Source organism: Lissotriton helveticus, chromosome 7 (assembly GCF_964261635.1).
Source record: "Lissotriton helveticus chromosome 7, aLisHel1.1, whole genome shotgun sequence".
Taxonomy (NCBI): domain Eukaryota; kingdom Metazoa; phylum Chordata; class Amphibia; order Caudata; family Salamandridae; genus Lissotriton; species Lissotriton helveticus.
In genome coordinates this window covers 1,306,201,759-1,306,222,472 of record NC_136068.1, presented here as the reverse complement: position 1 = coordinate 1,306,222,472, position 20,714 = coordinate 1,306,201,759, and the positions used below count along the sequence as shown (strand labels likewise).

The 20,714-nt window shown below is 43.5% G+C and overlaps 1 protein-coding gene across 1 annotated transcript in view; it reads left to right on the top strand.

Annotated features, from left to right (window-relative positions):
- Positions 1–20,714, top strand: part of UBE2O (ubiquitin conjugating enzyme E2 O) — a 736,961-nt gene that overhangs the window by 127,303 nt on the left and 588,944 nt on the right. Inside the window, exons 5-6 of the mRNA XM_078654595.1 lie at positions 18,380–18,443; positions 18,809–18,952. Of these exons, the coding sequence (XP_078510721.1) occupies positions 18,380–18,443; positions 18,809–18,952 (208 nt within the window). The remainder of the gene's footprint in view (positions 1–18,379; positions 18,444–18,808; positions 18,953–20,714) is intronic.

The window sequence follows — 20,714 nt, the reverse complement described above, 5'->3', positions numbered from 1 at the left end:
CCCCTGGCTGGCCCTCCAAACTCAGCTTGGGTAAGGTGGTGTAATCACCCCTTACTTAGATATAGTATACCTATATCTACCTTTACATATAGACACATATACACCTATAAGTCACTCCTATGGTAGGCCTCGACAATCCTGGAGGCAGAGTTCTTGGTTTTATGTGAGAGGGTGCCCTAGCATGAGCTGAGCCCCTCTGCAGCTTTCGGAACCATCTCCTTATGGCTGTTCTATGATATAGCCATAGCATATACTCTTATTATAATCCTCGCTGTTAATGCTAACTTTGGTTTGGCTTTATCAAAACATGTTGTGTAAGGTGTCAAACACTTTGGAATACTACCCCCCGCCAATTCTGGCGGCGGGGGTAGCATTCCACCTTTCTAGAGGGAAAAGACATATATGTTACTGCTTTACCCGGTTAGAGTTGAACAGAGCCTCAGCATCACAAAATGGATGCTGCTGCCACAGACACGAGTCTGACCACCTGGTGCTGGGGGAAACTCCGGCAAAGGCGACCTGGACAATAGGGTTCCTGTCCAAGGAGGTGCCAGCATTTCCCAGACAGGGGTTATGTGTATTTGGGCAGGGAGGGCTGCATTCAGTGAATGCATCTTGACATTGCCTGGGGCACCCAAGGTGCTCCATGCATAGCCCGGTTCAAACCAGTTGCTGGGGCACTCCAGCCCCAGCTCTGGCGCGAAACTGGACAAAGGGAAAGGGGTGTAACCACCCCCTTCTCAGGTCCACCCATAGGAGGGACCTAGGCAGGTAATCCAGCCCCTTAGCTTAGTATAAGTATAGGAGCTGTGTCCCCATGACTTTAGATTATCCTGGAAAGAAACTTTGATTCAGAACTCTTGGACCTTCGACATTCTATTCTGACTAGAAGACGGAAGACATCTCCCTTGTGCTCAAGGAGTGACCACCACGTGCAAACAGGCACCACCAGTACCTTGCCGGTCTGCTTTGTCGACGCTCCCGCCGGAACCGGAAGACTCCGCATCACAGGAACTGGACTCTCGGACTTCTCCAACTCCGACCCACATCCACAGCAGAGCTGAGACCCGTGACGAACACGAGAGACGTGGGACCGGACACCTTGGACATCCTGCATTTTACTAACAGCTCGACTACCGACGTACCCTCGCAGTTGTGCATTGGGGTACGAGAAGCCCCAGACCAGAGTGCCATTTGCACCGAAGCTCGGCCCTCCACACTCTACGAGTGCCGATTGGGACCCCCTCTTGCATTTCAGCTCGACGCGTCTTCCCGGTTCCTTGCCCGTTGGCTAGTGAGCTCCCTGAAGACTTTTCTATTGAACTAAACTGCTTTCCTGGTTGCTCCAGGCTTGCTTCAGCTTCCCTTCAAAGGAGAAGCTCCACAGACCTGGCTGGTCTACAACCGAGCCAATCTCGGCATCCTGCATGGGTTGCGGCTGCCAAGGCTTGTTGGGTCCAATCCAGATACCGACACCGCAGTCAACTATATCCATCATGGGACAGCTCGTATCCAGCTCCTGGTATTAGTCGATGCCTCCTGGACCTCGTGGCTGAAGAAACAAGCTCTCATTCACCTGGTTCCTTCCTGGTCACTGGCTAGTGACCCATACTCTGTCCCCTCTAATTTGATTTTGAATTGATTATAGAATTTGTAGAGCGCATGAATCCCTGGGGGCGTCTTGGCACTGACATGAGAGCGGGGGGGCATCGGGTGAGTCGTGCAGTGATCTGGGCAAGGCTACCCAGAGTAGAGCCAGGTTTTTGTTTTTTTCTAAAAGTTAGCAGAGATGGACTGTTTTTTTTATTTCTGCAGGGAGTTTATTCCAGGTTATCGCTGAGTGCAGCAGAAAACCTCTCCCCCCCCATCTTAGTTGTGCGGAGGAGGTTGGCACTGCTAGATCTCAGCGTCCTAGCTGGAATGTAGGGTGCCATGTTTGTTTTCAAGAAATGCGGCTCTGACCCATGCATGGATTTATATGCCAGGCATGCCAGCTTGAATTGGATTTGTTTCTCAACCGTTAGCCAGTGAAGATTTCCAAGCTTGGAAGCCACCGGCTCAAACCTGGGGATTTTCAGTATCAACCGGGCCGCAGCGTTCTGCAACCGCTGGAGTTTTGCGAGAAGCTGTTTTTGTAGGCCAGCGTATAAGGCGTTCCCGTAATCCTTTTTATAAAAGGCCAGCATGGTTACCAGTATTTTACAGGCGTCAAGAGGGATGTAAGGCAGTAGTTTACGAATTAGCTTTGGGGTGAACCAGACCGAGGAGGTGAGTTTGTTCATTTTGGGCTCAAACGTGAGTTTGGAATCGAACATGAATCCCAGGTTCCTTACACTGTCCACAGGTGAGGGGCAGTTGCCTAAGCCGTCCGGCCACCAATTGGGTGACCAGATCTTAGTGTCTGCTCCCAGCAGCATGACCTCAGACTTATCTCCGTTTAGTTTCAAGCAATTAGCTTGCATCCAGAGACTCACCTGATCCATACAGAGACTGAATTGACCTGCTGTCTCAGAGGTGTTATTAGATATGTCCACCACTATTTGTGTCTCATCTGCGTAAGAAATAGGTAGGAAACCGTGATCCCTAATAATGTTTTCTAACGGGGCTGTGTAAACATTAAAAAGGGTGGAGCTTAGAGAGGAGCCCTGGGGAACCCCCCACGGGGATTTGAATGATTTTGAGGGAAAATCCCCAAGCTGCACCGTGAAGGATCTTTCTTCCAGAAAAGAGGCCAGAAGTGTGGTCGCAGAAGCATGCAGCCCTATTTCTTTAAGACGGGACAGGAGCAGCTCGTGGTTAACGGTGTCGAAGGCTGCCGACAGATCTAATAAAATTAAGGCAGCCTTCCCACCCCTGTCCAGAATCCTCCTAATCTCCGCAGCCGCCGTAATCAGAGCGGTTTCTGTCCCATATTCTCCCCGAAACCCATGTTGTGAAATATCAAGAACCTGAGAGTCCCTGATAAATTTCGACAGTTGGGTGTTCAGGTGTTTTTCCAGAATTTTTGCCGGGAAAGGGATTCTCGAGATAGATCTATAGTTGGCTGCTTTCAGGTTCTTCACATCACCGATCCACCCTTGGATACATCCGGACACTTTTCCTCTGGTCGCCTGCAGCACTTCTTTGCAGATCTCCATAGAAATTGACGACGAAACCTGACACGAAAAGACACCTATGCACCCGGCTTCCCTGGGTGAGGTAATACGAGTACTCCAGTGGGTCTTGACTCTCAAAGAGTCCTAGTTTAAAAGGGTTCCATCCTAGTCCATCCGGAAGTGTCCTTAAACAGTAACTTTGTAACTTCTTTGTTTCTCATTATAAGTCAATGGTAACTCACGATGGTGTTTAGACACTGCACGCGTCTCCCGTGGGCCTCCTACTTCCTAACCTTTGGTTGTTTAGTGTAGCCCCAGCGATTCTACAGGCCCTAGGCCTGCTGTCTAACTCTCACGTGGTTCTTCTACCACTTCTTTAGTATATGGTTTGTGAGTTCCCTAGGGCATAACTGTATTTGTGCAACTTATCGTATGCTAATTGAGTAACTTGTGATGTACTTTTACCTCTGACCTCATAAAGAGTGTAGAGGGGTTGTGTTTAGAATAAATACATATATATTTGATATATACCTTGTGTGGTGTCCTTTTCATTTGGTATTCAAGGGATTAGAATTGGTAAACACCTTGCTGCACATGCTCTCTGAAGTCTTAGCCTAAGACTGCTGGTACATGCTACCACTAGGATAGCTTGTCTATAAGGTTGACTTTACAACCACCATCAATAAGGGTCAATTAGACTGGTGCAAGGTGCCCACTAAAATAGTGGACATCATATGCCAGGCTGACTTCTCACACAGACCTTTTAGCTTGCTTAGGCGCCCCATTTGGACTACCCTTGGTCTTCAGTTTGCCCATTCTCCAATGTTTAGCAGTATCGCCTAAAGGTGCCAGTTCCTGGGGGAGTGGGGGCTGGAGAAGAAGTGTGTGTTTCTTTCTGTGTTTCTGCAGCCTGTAGGGTGCCTAAAAATGGCCATATTACATTGAGTTTTCATTTTAAAAAACTACCCTTTCACAGAAATTTGTCATTAATAAAAAAAGGCTAAAGAAGATCTTTCACAAACCTTTTTGTAAAGGGAATGTGAAACATTGTTAGCCAATAGGTAGCCAGTTAAAAAATAACAGAAAATGGGTATTGTACCTTAAGAAGCTCACAGTATCCCCTATATCTCATCATGCCTCACATGTAACAGTTGGGTCAGTTAATTTTTCCGTTTCATGCGGTTAGGATCCTGGAGCACTGAGCTCTGCTTTTTTGGCAATGTAGTCAGAAAAATCCTTCTCAAACCTTTCAAAATTAACCTAATTCGATTTTTCTCAGTACCAAGAGCACAGAGAAGCCTTTTTCGGGCAGAAAAAAATTATTTTTATGTCGAATGCCTTCATTCTTTGTGAAGTGCCCTTGCTGTGCGAAAAAGAAAGCTCAGACTGACCTCACTTGGTCTGTTTTATTTGTCTGCCAGAGTCCCATCGTCCTGATACTAGTCTTCACTGCCAAAAGGTTTCCAGGTGCACACTCCAGGACAGAGAGAAGATCAGGCTTCATGGACTCAGAGAGAGGAACACCTGGATCATCAAGAAGCCTTGGGGTACATCAGTCTTCCTCCAAAGAGCCATTTTCTCTTTCCAAGGACCCCCTTGGAGGAAGATCTCATGAGACCCCAAATAAAAGACGTTCCCAATCGTTGAGAGGTATGGTGTCGAGGACCAAAAAGATGCCTGTGTGTTTGATGTTGAAGACCGCACCGAAGGTGGGGTGAATTCATCACTCAACGGTGGAGCATTCCCAGTGCTTGGCTTTGAGTCACATTGCCGACTAAGTCATCATTGACTACTATGAAACACCATATGTCGACGTCTAGACTACCATGTCAGTTGATTCCTAAGAGACATTAGAGGTTAAAGTTGCTCGGTTTGACGTCCTAGGCCGGCAGTGAAACTTCACACTATGTTGAGCGAGAAACAAGCGATGTCACGTATCCAGCAGTTGTTAAGACAAGCATACACCACCTTACGCTGCAGAAAGGCCACAGTCAACAGAGGTTCAACGTTTACAAATGTACTTGACTGAATCAAGACTTGGCGCTCCATCTAGGTCCAAGTCACATTCACCATTACATTTCACCACGGTGGTTGGAAACTTTATAGAGAAGATGCATGCCTCCTACTTCGGACTCCAAGTTCTCACAAACATACTCCCCGTCAAGAGTCACGCCACATACACCATCACCTAAAGAGACACTTTTTTTCTGGGTGCTCACCAGGCACCATCGGTACCACCTAAAATTCCTTCACTATCTTTTAGGAATCTGCACCTACCTCATACACAAGTCTACTCACAGGTCAGGAAGCCTGCTATGTCTTCGATCTAGATCTAAGGCCACATCTAGAACCAGATCAGGATCCAGAAGATCTTGTGCTACGTACAGGCACAGGAGACGATAACACTCCTGGTCCACGGCTGCTTGCTCCTCTTTACTAGATTATCCTCTTACATTAATGGGCACAACTCCTGCAAGAGTTTTTCCAGTGGACGGTCAACTAAATTAAACTTAACTACTACAACCACTTCATCTGTTATCTTTGAGATTCTCCATCATAGAGCAGTATCAAGGCCACTCCTGCCACTGGTTCTGGGACTTTTTGCGCTTGCGTTGCAATTATTTCTAGCCCCAGCAACATTAAAATCTGCTCCATCTTGGCCCCTTAAAACACAAAGCTCCTGACCAGGACCCCTTGTTTATCACTTCTGATCCTCCTCTTGGTTCAGTGATAGTGGCTGTTGCAGTGAAATCTCACTCTGCGCCTTCTTCCTCTTCTATTTCGCTTGACAAAGAAAGTAAGCACATAGACTCAGTTTGTTTAAAAGATGTACGGAACATCTGCATCTTACATGAAGGTAGTGAGTGCTTATGTCTTACTAGGAAGATACCAACAAGCACTGGCAGTTTCTCCATAAATCTGGTGAATGAATTCCAAAGGAGGACAGACATGATTTCCAGGAAATTCTGAATAAAGGTGGCCTGGTATTAAATCAAATCATGAGCACAGAAGCAGATGCATCTGAACTTGCTGGTCCTGGTTACTCACATGGCATTTGTACAAGGAGGGTGTCTTGGCTACGTCTTACTGGTTTAAAACAAGAGGCACAGCATGGGATCATGAAAGTACCTTTCTCGGATAACACTTTTTTTTAGCATTCATGAGGTGCAATGATTTCACTGCCTAGAAGACCAGTGGAATCAACTCTCCAACCGTTGGGAAGACAAGCTGACTGTCGCAGGCCACAAGTCAATCTCTCCTATGGTGGTCTCAACATAAGAACTTGTTGTTAGGAGTACCATTCCATCAGGATATACCAAGTCAAACACTAATTACTGATGCTTCTTTCCAGGGATGGGGTGCTCATATCCGCTCCCTGCAGACCAAAGAATTTGGTTGGTCAAGAAGGCTGATCACATCAATATGCTGGAAATTAGATCAGTTCACCTGCTCTAAAATCCTTCTTCCCATCAATAGCAACAAACTCTCCTTGTTCAAACCAACAACATGACAACTGTGCAGTACTTGAACGAGAGAGAGAGATAGAGAACGAGAGAGAGAGAGATAGAGAACGAGAGAGAGATAGAGAACAAGAGAGATAGAGAACAAGAGAGATAGAGAACGAGAGAGAGAGATAGAGAACGAGAGAGAGAGATAGAGAAAGAAAGAGATAGAGAAAGAAAGAGAAAGGAGAGAGAAAGATAGAGAGAACAAGATAGCGAGAACGAGAGAAAGATAGAGAGAACGAGAGATAGAGAGAGAACGAGAGAGAGAGAGAGAGCGTGAACGAGAGAGAGAGCGAGAACGAGAGAGAGAGGGAGAGGGAACGAGAGAGAGAGAGAGAGAGATAACTAATTTCACTGCCCCGATCATTCACAAAAAGAAAGTCCCTTTCAGTTTGTTACAGGTCACTCCTGGGAACAATGTCATTTTGCATCCCTCTCATCCCCTTCTGCCGGTTAAGGATGCGTCCATTGCAGGAGTAGCTGGATTGACAATGGCGTCGAGCAGTAGTTATTTTCGAAGATGTCATTACAGTAACTCCGGTATGATTCACGCTGTGTCTTTGTGGACCCGATGTCAAAACATTTCCGTCTGTCTTTCTCACCATGCTGGCTCCACATGTGATCACCACCGATGCTTCCCTGGCTGGTTGGAGAGCTTTCTTACAAGACCTCCAGGTCAATGGACGTTTGCAGTGTCAAGACCAGCAGCTTCACATCAATTTGCAGGAGCTCAGAGTAGTGCGATTAGCGTTGCAGGTATTTCTCCCGAAGATAAAGAACTCGTCTGTGCTGATCAGGACAGACAACAAGCAATGCATTAGCTCAACAAGCATTGCAGCACGAGATCCTTTCCCCTATCTCAAGAGGCCGAGTGCATCTGGAGATGGGCTTTGCAGAAATGAATTTTGCTGAAGGCAGAACAACTTCCAGAGGATCAAAATGTCACGGCACACAGGTTAAGCAGACCAGTCTTCATGCCACGAGTGGCGAATCCATCAGAACCCTAGACCGCATTTTTCTAAAATGAGTGCCAGGTTTCTAATGTTCATCCTCTAAGATCCTCATCTCATGAGATCCTTCTTTACATTCTGCTATTGGCAAAATCTGGATTAGCACATGCGTCAATTAAAGTCCATCTAGCTGCTAGATCTCGCTTTAGGAGGACATGCTCAAGACCATCTTTAGGGTCAGAAAGAATCATAAAGAAGTTTGAGAGGCCTATTCTGTACTTTTCCTCCGGTTAAGCCTCCGCCACGTCTCTGGCATCGTAATATAGTATTGTCACAACTCATGAAACATCCCTTTGAACCCATTCATAAGGCAGACCTTAAGTTCTTTTCTTGGAAGGTGGCTCTTCTCCTGGCACTGACCTCGGCCAGGAGAGTTGGAGAAATTCAGGCCCCGAGCATACAGGAACAGTTTCTACAATTTAGGGATGATCGAGTAGTCCTTCGTACTAATCCCAAGTTTATCCCCAAAGTGCCATCAGACTTTTATTTGAATGAACCTCTTCTCCTTAACACCTTGGCTGCTTGAGCACTTCTTCTGCTGTGCTGGACCACAATAGAAACGGGTGTGGTCATGACGAGCTCAGCTCGTCATGAGCACACGAAAGGTGTACCTCATGACAAGCTGAGCTAGTCATGAGCACCGAAGGGGTTAAGACATTCTTCCATCTACCAGCCACTGCAGTGGAAAGAGCATCATTTGCTGGATATTCAGCATTGTCTGAAATTTTATCTACAAAGAACAAAAGCTTTTTGCAAATCGTCACAGCTTTTTGTATCCTTCAGCGTACCCAGAAAGGGCTATCCTCTTTCCAAGACAGGGGATTGCTCGATGGATCGCGAATGCAGTCCGTATTGCCATCAAACAGCAGGATAACCTCTGCGAGCACGGGTACATGCTCACTCTACAAGAGCAATCTCTACATCCACTGCTTTGTTTGCTGGAGTACCGATCCATGATATATGCAGGACTGCTACCTGGAACAGTACTCACTCCTTCACCAGGCATTACAGCTTGGATGCAGCCGCTAACAACGCTGTGGCAGTATGACAGGCGGTACTGAGGAACCTTTTCCAGTGACGGTGAGCTCTTTCATCCCTCCTTCCTTCCTACTGTCAGAATACGCACATTTTATTTCATTTGAATTGCTCTGTGTAGAGGTTTATAACATGATGTTTACCCTGATAAGTGTTTGTTTTTATACTGTTTTAAATTTGTAGATGTTAAGCATGGAGTATTTATCAGTTTGGGGACTGTTTTTGTCAATTAAAGCTATCTTCCCTACAGATTGACAATTTAAAGCACACTCTTACATTATTTAAGTAGAAAACAATTGTGCTACTGACTGCTATCTACTCTGATTCAAGCATGTGAATCTATGAAAGTTCCAATATTGGAGTAAGAAAATAAGTTACTTACCCTGTAACTGTAGTTCTCCAGTATTGGAAGCTCTCGTAGATTCATGAGATTCACCCTCCTTCCCTGTTAGACTCACCTTTTGGAATTTTCCAGGGTTATATTTTGTACAAGTGCTCTGAAAATCTGAAGGTCTAAGGTTCTCTCAGGAATGTTCTAGAGAGCGAAGGGTCCAGTTAGGTGCAAGAATTACATTGGGTCTCGTTTACAAAACGAGAGATATGGGTTACAAAACTGAAATGGGTCATGGCCTAATTTCTGCTTTGTATTGGTTTAGCATTGCTTTTTTGATGTACCGGGGACTCCCATCTCTACGACGGGGAATGATTCAAGCATGTGAGTCTATGAAAGCTTCAAATACTGGAGAACTACAGTTACAAGTCAGTATCTTATTTTCATGTATGTGTGTATATTTGTGTGTGTGTGTGTGTATAATATTCCAGAGATTGTAAATCTTGCCGCCATATATATATTTTTATGTTGTTCTATATGTCTGTATTTATACAGCAATTGTACGATATGCAAAATGCGGGGGTTTATTTAATGAATTTCACGTACCTTCAAATGTCTTTAAAATTGTTGTTACATGTCGGTCGAATATTAGCATTTCCTCACTGTTGATGCTCACATGATACAATCACATGGTGTTGGGGGGGGGGGGGGGGAGGAGTACAGAAACGAAGCATTTAAAAAGAGAGTTGTTTGCTGTGGACGTTATGTGATCAAGGGCTTTTCACGCCCGAAACGCGTCATCTTTGACAAACTTGGCAAAAAGAAAATAAACTGAACATCTTGACGATTTATTGTGGTCTGTTCTTCTTCTTCGCCGGCTTTTCCTGGCCGGAGGTGGTTCGAGGATTTGGTAATTGATATATATCCATATCTATGTGTGTGTGTATCAATCATGATCCGTGGTCCCTCCACATGGGTGTGACTATTCAGTGCTTATGATTTTGGTGAGGATTCCCCTGGAAGAGCACTAGGATTCTTGGTCAGCAACGTTTCCTACTCGACTATGTTACTTGCAGTACTGATTTAGACTTGTAGCAGGGGACTCTGGAGCAACCATACATAGTACTTAATGAATGATGCAGTTAGTAACTGTGAGCTACTAATCTTTCTTACTACACATTCCCCACTATCGCAAAACGTAAAGGGTGTAGTACAAGTTACTGACCATTGTGTTCAAAGCTAAGCACTATACATTACATATATCTTTCTGATATGACCAGGCACACCCTATCCCACCTTGTTGCCTACACACAATCAAACAAAACTCACTGACCATAGCCAGGCTACCCAGTGCACTCTCGGTATAGAACCTTTTGAACACCTCTGACCCCAAAGTAGACACTCCCCACTGCTTCACTTTACTCCATGTGCGTGCTGCAGTTTCCTTCTGTAACCAGCATTGGCAAAGCAACTAACAGTTGTAGAGTGGCATAGAGTACTCTGAAACTGTCTGCTCTATGCTTTGAGTAGAGTGGTGCAGGGTACAGTGCTTAGACATAGATTTTACAAATTCTAATGCAACTTGAGACCAGGGGCGTAACACAGGCCCCCGCAGCCCACGCGGTGCCCCTAGCTCCAAGGGGCCCCCTCGGCACTAAATATTACCTTAAAATAAAATCAGATAAAAACGCAGTCAATCGCAGAATTTCCGACTGAATTAAAAAGGTTTTGCTTTGCCAAGTTATGTTGATGTTAATAAACATAGAAGACCGACTATACTGATCGTATACCTTCACAGTATTGCCTTTCGTTAATCTTTCAATTAAAGGCGGCTAAGCTATAAATGAGTGCTGCCCTCTCTGTGAATATAATTCATATTACGAAAATTATATACAAATGTGCATAATCATGTCAATTCCATTGGATTAATGCGCACAGAGCAGCCATATCATGGGTAGTGTACCCCATCTCATGCGTGAACAAAGGTTCAGAAGTCTGTCACATAGGCACAGTTATAAATATATATCTATATAGTCTTTACCATGCACACCTTTACAATGAAAATGCAAGTATATCGCAAGTAAGTGAAATCTATATCATTTCACTTACGCGCGATATGCTTGCATTTTCATTGTAAAGGTATGCATGGTAAAGACTTGCTGGTAATGACTGCGGGAAAATGTTTTTTCCCATTTTAGGTGACTTGAGAAGTCAAACATACAGTGGCTTACCATAATCTGGTATTCCTTCACATTTGACTTTCCTGAAGACTAACCAGTAATTCAAACTCGTTTGAAATGTCGCCTAAATTATTCAGTTTCATATTCACTGTTAGTGTGCGCTTTGGGACACCTACTTGAAAGTGCAATTTTGTATATATGCATTTCTGTTTGTGCAGGGGGCCCCAGTGTGAAGAAACAGTTGTTCGGTTTGCTATTTATGGGTGTGTCGTGTTTTTTTATGCTTTGTCAGTAATATCTACATGTTACACTTAAATGACAATAAATCACTATTGTGGCAATAGTGTGGTTGGGATGTTTGTATTGATGCCTTGCAATTGCTCTGTATTATCATACTTGTAGACTGGTAATTCCAGGTGAATCATTGTTTTGATTATGTGTCATAAGTCCAGGTTCTCATTAGGATTATGGCAGCTCTTGTTACTTATTTTGTCATATTCTCGATGGTAGCATAGGTTTAATTAAAAATTGCTGCATAACAAAGTAGATCTTAGGATCAGGTAACCTGGCAATATACACGTACAGATATACTGATACAGATAGGCCACCCTGCTTTGAGTAAACTTCATTGGAAGAATATGTATAGGTTGTTATAAAAGCTACAAAAATCGACGTGTGTTTCCAGACCAGATTTGTCACCATGCCAAAAACCGTCCTTAATAATCCAACCCCCCATTGGGTATAGACCCACAGTATTTGCTGTCAGTAATATACATTTAATTGTAATGCCATCAAGAGATTGTATGTCTGTATTGACATTTAGTGACAGATAGTTTGGCCCATGTGAAAATCCAAGTGGTAGATTGACACTTTGGCTAAATGTATAGTGTAGGCATCATTTACTTTCTTTATTTTTTTTTATATTTATTTTGTATTTTCATTTTACCTGGTACAATACATTGGATCCGTAAATTCATAAACAGAAAACCAACATTTTAAGCATGGAATGTTATAGTGAAATATATTACAAAACGTAGAAAACAGAATGAACAATACTAGGGTAATTAGAGTTAACAAGAGGATATACAATAGGGATAAAAGATCAAGGATAAAGCATAAAGGATAAAAGATAGGTTAGACATTGGGTTAGATATTAATATCTATATGCAGACACAGTAATAACCTATTAGGGGGTTTGTCTCTACAATGTGAGGGGAGCCCAAACGCAGAGCCCCCACAACCTCATCTTTTTTCCCCTGTTTTTATAAAGAGGGGCTTCAGTGTTATGGATACCTAGCAATCTAGTAAGCCAGATTTGAAAAGTAGGAGCAGCGTTATCCTTCCATCCTCCTGCCACCAGGATCCGAAGGACTGCTACACATATAAATAAGAAAGCCTCCTTATCCCATTCTAAATCATGATTGTTACCAATACCAGATATTATAAGGGTATGTTTACCTGGATACCTAGCAGCCCCAGAAACTTCTCAATTTCAGCACATATTCCCCTCATTTTTTTAGATTGCGAGAACATGTGGATTAGGTCGGCAGGTCCCTCTTGGCATCTCGGACACTTATCATCGTCCCTTTTACCCCATTTAAAGGTTTTGGCCGGGGTAAAATATAAATTAAAAAGGACTTTATATTGTTGTGACCTTAGGTTGGTAAAGCGGAACACTTTATTGGCAAGCTGGAGGGACTTCTCAAGGTCAAAATTAGGGTCCGCCAGTTTCGTCATACAAGATGTTTCTACTTTATCCATATCATCTAGTATTGAGTCGGTTTGTATATAATTTTAATCCGAGCTGCGCCTCCAAGAATATGCTTAATTATATTGATTTCCCCTCCTGGATCAATGCGGGGCCTAATCCCATTAATTGATTGGTAAATCTGAAGATACTTAAAAGTGTGGGAAGAGGGGATGCCAAATTTAGTTTGAATATCCGTAAAAGCAAGTAGATTCCCAGTGACCTTATCAAAAATGTCCCCCATTCATCTGATTCCTTGTTGTTCCCAAATAGCCCCCATCCTATCATTGCTCAGTTGAGGGAAGATTTTAGAATCCCATAGTGGTGTATAATAGTTGAATTTAGGAATTAGTAGTGTTTTCTGGATAGCTTTCCACATTTTCCATATTCCATCCATAGTTTTATATTTTGTTCTTTTATAGTACCCCCTTTCTATTCGTCGCAGTAGCAGCCCTTGAGCATCATCACCCACTAGTAGTTTAAATATAGAGGGAGGCTCAGATGGGTCAGTGTGATTAGGAGAAGTATCCAATAATACAGTCATGTTGCTCATAAGGCATAACCATTGGTAGAATCTAATATTAGGTGCTGCCAAACCACCCCTCTCTTGCGGGAGTGATAAATATGTTAGGGACCTTCTAATTTTGCCATAGGACCATAGAAAGTTTGAGAATACTGCTTCTAGATTTTTGATCCATCCCTCACCAACCAGAAGCGGAATTGAACGGAAAAGAAAGAATTTTCGGCAGCATAGTCATCTTTAAAACGTTTACTCGCCCAATTAAGGAAAGATGAATAGTATCTATTCTTTTCAATTCATGCGTAATGGAGGTGACCAGAGGAGCAAAGTTGTCTTCAATTATAGAGTTAACTGCCAGTGTTATCCTAATCCCTAGATATATTGCCGAGTCAACCCACCTAGTATCCTGTTTTACGATATTATTAGTGCATATTATTTGAGTCTTGTTTTCATTAAGACGGGATCCAGAATAATTACCAAAATCCCTGGCCATGTTAGTAAGAGCTCTTATTGCCCGTTCCGGGTTAGGAGTTATGACAGCCAAATCATCGGCGTATGCCAGAATTTTTGTCTCGTAGTCTCTACATACTACGAAAAGTATTGGGGACAGTGGACACCCCTGTCGTGTCCCACGAGATATTAAAAATTTCTTCCGAGCTTCCCCTCATCATCTGGATCCGGGCTCTAGGGTCACAATACATTGCTTTAATTGCATTGATTATTTTAGGACCAAAACCTCTTCGGACCAATAACCCCCATAAAAACCGCCAAGTGACACGATCAAACGCTTTCTCAGCGTCGAGGAGGATCATAGCCATCTGATCCCCCCCCGGGCAGCATGGATATCAAATAGTGATTACCCGTCTCACATGGTCCGTTGTTCCACGACCCGGTATGAACCCATGCTACCAGGCCGACGATGACCCTCCCCAGTCTATTAGCCAGAACTTTGGCATAAATCTTTGTGTCTGAATTAATAAGGGATATCGGTCGATAAGCACAGGGTTCATCTTTAGGTTTACCCTTTTTGTGGAATATTACAATGTTTGTTTCCTTCCATCATTTACTTTCTACAGCTCATTTGGAGTTAAAGCTTGGCCCCAATATGCTCCAAAGGTATATATCATGCCGACCTGCACTGTGTGTAAAGGGGGAGGGGGCGAGGGTCATCCTGAGAGATGCCACTAAATGTGGCATGCAAAATTACATGTACAAGAAAAGTGAAAGTTTGGGTTTTACATCTGATCAGGGATCTGGAAAATCAAGAAAACGGCCCAAACGTAAATTGAAAATGGTACCCACATCTAAAGCTTCACATATTTCAACGTACTAATTGGGGTATACTGAGATTTCTGGACCAGAGGTTACCTGTTTGCTTGGGCCTCCCTGAAAATGACCTACCTAGTCTCCAGAGTTGTTCCCTAGCTCTAAGGAGAAGTTTCCACTAGAGCTGATGTCCTCACTGCCATTCTGGCCCCAGCACCTTCTTCTTCATGGGACTCTAAACCATCCTACCCACTACTCAGCATGGCAACTGCCTCACCAGGGGTAGGGAGGGTCCTTAATGTCCGTACTGATTGTGCCTCTGACATCAATTACAGTGCCTAGCGTAAAGTTGACCTTGGCTTGGAAGCAGTTGCACCCCTTTGTCTGCTTCCTTTGCTTCCCGCCCAATGTAAAATTTAAGGTTGATTCTGACAATTATGTCGGAAAAAGCTTACTGACTGTGGAAGAGGATGCTGAACGGTCAAAAAACGATAATGCTCCATTAGAATAAATACTTTGCTTCACCAAAAATGTGATGAATCTTTTCTTAATAGAGACGATATTTAGACATTATGCCAGTGATGACCTGTCACTTGTGCATTGTTTGTTACTGTGTGCTTACATAAGACATGCTACCAATCTGTAAAAGGGGACTGTTCGAGGGTGCAGTCATTGTGCGTCTTGTAAGTATGGATAAAAGTGAGCCCAACAGCGCTTAGTGAAGAGCTCCATTGCTAGTCTTTTATACCAAATGGACATAACTTGTGCCTTGTTTGCTTTACTGGTGCATGAATATACAGATAGCATATGATTCTATAAAAGACATCACTGTTAGAGAACCAGCTAACAAACAACTTTATTTTGAAGGCTTAAAAAACGTCTTTCTCTCAGTCAAAAGGCATTAATTTTCTTGCCAAGTAAATGTAGTCTTTTCCAAGTTAATGGACACCTTCTTTGAAACGGTGCACCCGTGCTGTTTAATACTTGTCTTGTGAAGTAGCATTTCTTGTGGACGTTGCTCCACTTTAGGAAAGAGCTGAAGATGCACCTCTTTAAAGAACACTACCTCACAATGCATTAAGGGCCTATAACCCAGTTGCCTCTCCTGCCAGTCGTTAACTTTTTCCTTGTCTTTTACCCTGTAAAGCGCTCAGCTGCCTTTTTAGGTAGGTTTGCACTGTCGCAATACGATGGACAAACATGCATATGCCTATTTCACAGTGCTTAATTTGTGAGAAACAAAAGTGGCAGGACTCTTGTCACGTGGTCACTGTAGCTTGCACCACCCATTGCCCCTTCCTCTGCTGGCAATGACGACTACTAACTATGACACTTCTACAAGAGTGACAATTAGGGTTATTCCAGGCCACCCAAAGCTATAAGAATGGCTTGGGTTTTTGGTATTAGCCATTTGTAATGTATAAATAATGACTGTTGTACTCATTTAAAAATTAGACACAGATCCACCATGTGCTGCACTGTTATAAATAGCGCTGCTAACAATTAAGTGCCAGTACCGAGCTCTGGAAACCACCGGCTCAAATTAAGCACTGATCTGTCACACATCTTACTCTACAGTCCATAGATAATTGAACTCTTCCTTATTTTCTTCCAGAAGCAATTTCATAATTCCACAATAATCAAACCATTTCACTCCCTTGTCTTCCAAAATTTCAGTTCTGCAGGATACCTCATTCTTCTCCCTTTAGATGTGAAAAGGGTTATTGCATACTTTGTGGACCAAAAAAAACACCCACTTAGAAGGCTACCTGCACATGGGTTATTCTCTTCAAAACAACCTGTTAGAAAATAAGATTATGTATCGCTGTGTTGTGCAGAAGGCCAGCTCCTTACCGAATTGGTACAAAGCTCAGTCCAGAGGTAACACTGCTATTGTTGCTTACATTAGTAATGCATTGTAAGCAAAATTTGTTTGTGCTCTAATTTCAGAGTTGACACTCCAGTAGCGAAACCAATTCAGTGTAACCGGTTTCATTAGCTGTCTTTCATGTTATCTTCATGTTCTGGTTAACTTTCCCCTGCGATTAAGGAATGCAATAGCTCTGGGGTGTCCAACAGGGCTGGACGTATGCCAGTATTAAAGGATTACTGCTGTGTAACAGAATTCCCAAAGTATGCTGAAGGGGATAACCTGAAAAGCTAGCCTGGTTCAAGCAGTCTTGGAAGTACATTGTATACACCTTATCTAGATCATCTATTGTTGGTTTACAGCTTTCAATCACTATTTTGTTATTGAGAGTGAGAAATCAATTGTAGTCCTACTTCTCAATAAGAAGTGATCATTTAGAATTAATAAGCAGTGCTCACTCCTTTGTTACAAACAAGCAGAAAGGGTGTGACATAATTAATGGAAATTTTTCTGGCCTCCCTTTGAAGATAAAATGCCTAAATGACACAACACTATTGGACTTTGGAGCACTTTGCTGCATTTTAAGTGGCCAGATCAAACGTTCTCTCTGATCAACCAAACATGTACTTGTTCCTTTCGTTTGAGGGAGGCTTCTAGAAAGGGCTATCTTCAGTCCGTATTTGTCATTTATTGGTTCAATCATGTTTAGGCTGCACTGTTACTTGAAAGAAAAACAGCCTTTTAAATAACTATAATTTTAAGTGACCATTTTGGTGAGAAACTTTTTCTCTTTTAAACGTTCCCGAGTCACATCACATAGGTGACATTGGATCTGTGGAAATTCAAAGGAAATACTTATGATGGTGAGCTAGATTGGCAAACCACACATTTCCTTCTAAGAAATCTTTAAATAAAGAATAAATAGGCGCTACTTCGTTGCACATTTATCCAAAGTTGTGTATACTTAGAACCTTGTCACAATGGGTTTTAAAAATCAGCACCCAATCCCCCTTGTTGTTTCTGGTACCTAATAGTTTAGACCAAGCCCATCAGTGGGGACCAGCTGTTGGCTACCCATTTCCTGCTCTGGTTGCAGCTTTGTTTGGGCATTTTAGTTTAGGTTCTTCGTTCTTGAGCAAGGTATTGCTTGGTTTCAGAGGCAACTTTTTTGACCTCTATTCTTGTTAACCGTGTTGGCATCAACTGTAAAACTACGTTTAGGCTCAAGACAACTTATTTTCGCACTCTGTGTGGCACCGGTCAACTCCAGTTTTTGAGCATTCTTAATAGGACTTGTATAACTTATGTTTCCTTTTAGTGAGAGTCCTGGCTTGTGGTTTGCCTCATTTCCTTAGTTCACTAGTACTTCACTTTACTTTACTTTGTGGACTTATTAAGCGCAAGCGAATCATCCCCAAAGGGATCTCTCGGCGCTAGTCAGTCAGCTTCAGCCAGTCCTTTATTTTTTCACTGTTTTATAAAGTCCGTTTTTTTTATGTCTGCAGTGTGCTTCCTTCCTTTCTGTCTGCTTTTGCAGCAGGGATATTTTGATCTCCATAATAAATATTTTTGCTTAAATTAGTCTCCTTCTTGCCTTTGGTGAGTGACAGTGTGAAGACCAAAATCTCTGGGATATTTGTAACCTTAATGGAGTTTGTTTGCATTGTGTGGAACATAGATTGCCTGGGTGAACATCCAATTTTAGAATATTTTTTTTTTTTCTCTTTTTTCTCTTTTGTGTTTTTACAGGTATGCATTAGAAGATTTTTCCTCTGCTCTTTTTCACCTGCTTTGCTCTGTCTTTTGGTTCCCCTTATAGATGTTCCATGAGCTCAGACGATGGGTCCAAACTCTATGATGTCTGCCCCCATGTCAGTGACTCAGTAAGTATAAGCTCAATGGGCGCACTCCATCTTAGTATATTAATTGTTCACTTGGTCTAGTGTGGTCTAAGTAGTCCATACATGTTTTGATGGGTTAAGGGTGAGAAGTTCATGCGTGGTACTCTTTGCACATAAAGTGAGTAGGTTAGATTTGCAATGTGTATTTTGGTCCCATTCCAAAATTTTCATGGTAAGGGTGCATAGTTAGACACATTTTTCTTTCTACATTAGTAGTGTTTTTTTGTCTGGCAATGGTGGAAGCTTTGCTAGGGCAGCTTTTGGGACTGTAGAAACAGTATTTAAAGTCTTTATACTCTTACAATTCAGTGTTGTGTATTTATGCCTAATACTTTCTTCCTTTCCAGGGACTCTTCTTTGATGATTCATATGGCTTCTATCCTGGACAAGTGCTCATCGGGCCTTCAAAAGTGTTCTCTGGTGTTCAGTGGCTATCTGGCGTGAAGCCAGTTCTAAGCACCAAGAGCAAGTTCAGAGTGGTGGTAGAAGAGGTGAGCTCAGTGGTTATTGCACAAGTAAATCTAATTTTTGAATCCTGTCTCTGTAGAAGAAGAGGGAAGGAAAAGGGACTTATCAACACTTGATGTGGCCAGTGATTAATTTGAGCTAGTGATTGCCAGCAAGGAGGGGGTGCGGGAGGGGGGGGGGGCACCGGCACTTATTTTTGGGAACTGGCACTTTTGTTTCATATGAGCTATTTACCGAGTGCAAGAGAGCGAAATACACACTTTTTAAATTTTTTTTTTTTTGGGTTAAAGACTTTTATTTAGGGTTGCAAATTAATACACCGCTTTTTAGCCAACAACCCGGAGGCAGGCAGCATCAATAGGTACAATTAGATCTCTTTGTGCGGTCACATGTCATATACACTTGCTTACAGTCTGCAACATGTTGCATGTGATATATCTAGGGAAGAAAAGCAAAGAAACAAACATTTTAAACTAAACCTAAAGCTTCTGTGTTTTGTAACGTCAATCTTGTCAACACATGGAGTATCGTGTCACCATCTCTGGAGCGAGCCCTTAAGTCCCGGCCAATAGACAAGGGAGGGAGGGGGGGGGGGGGGGGGGAGGGGCGATGACATGCCAGGCGTCTCACCTCAGGCAGTTTACTCATCCAAACAGTCTCAGGTGTGGGGCTAGCGTCCACCCACCCTCTATCACAACACCCTCTGTGCCAGTGTTATCAGTCATATCGCCACTTCATCCAGGCCCTCGCATTCCTGCTATCTAAAACCCCCATCCTCTCGCATCTTCACACTGTCCACCCTCATTCATCCAACATGGTGCCAGCCAGCAGGTTCGCCAGGGGCTGCCATATATCAGCCGGTCTGGACCTCAGCGGGAGTAGTTCCCAGTAAGTAGTCAGCTGATCACGACAGTATAATGCCGAGTTAATCCAACCTGTTACCCCAGGAGCGCCCTGTTGCTTCCAATGTAGTGCAATTTGTCTCTTCGCCAGTAGCAGCAACATAGCGATAAGTTTTCTCGAGGCACAGGGTATATCGGCTACCATTCCCAGAAGCGCCATCAGGGGGTCCGGAGGCAACTGCTCTCCTAGGATTTGTCCCAACTTTGAGAACACCTCAGCCCAATATCGCTGTATAGGAGAGCATGTCCAAGTTAGGTGGAAGAAGTCCGCATCCATGGCGCCACAACGCCAGCAGCGAGAGTCGGCTATCAACCCAAGTTTGAAGAGCTGAGCCGGTGTGCGGTATAGCCTATGTAGAAAATTAAAGTGGATTAATCTCAATCTGTAGTTGGGAGACAGGTTCTCCAACTGAGTGCAGCTGCACGCCCATTGTTTGTCCGTTATGCTGAGTCCCATCTCAACCTCCCATTGTGCTTTCGAACCGGGTCGTATCCATGGTGCCGTATCCTGTGTTACTTTATAGATCCTAGTAATCAATTTATGTGGAGATTTGTTTGCTAATATGTTTTCCAACGCCGAGACCGTAGGTGGCACCATCGGGACCATCGGGTACCTGGCCCTACACGCCGCTCTGAGCTGATAATACAGGAGTAGTTCAGATGCTGTAGGGACCTCTGAACCGCAGATGTCTCCCAGCTCTACAAAAGTGTCGTCCGGGTATAGATCACTAGCGACCAACAGCCCGCTCTTACGTGCCCTTTCAGATATCGCCGCATCCAGCAAGGGACTCAGTAACGGATTACCACCCAGCGGCATTGACGGAGCATATAATTCAGCAACGCCCGCCCGTTTCGCTATGTTTTGCCAGGCCCATCGTGTTGT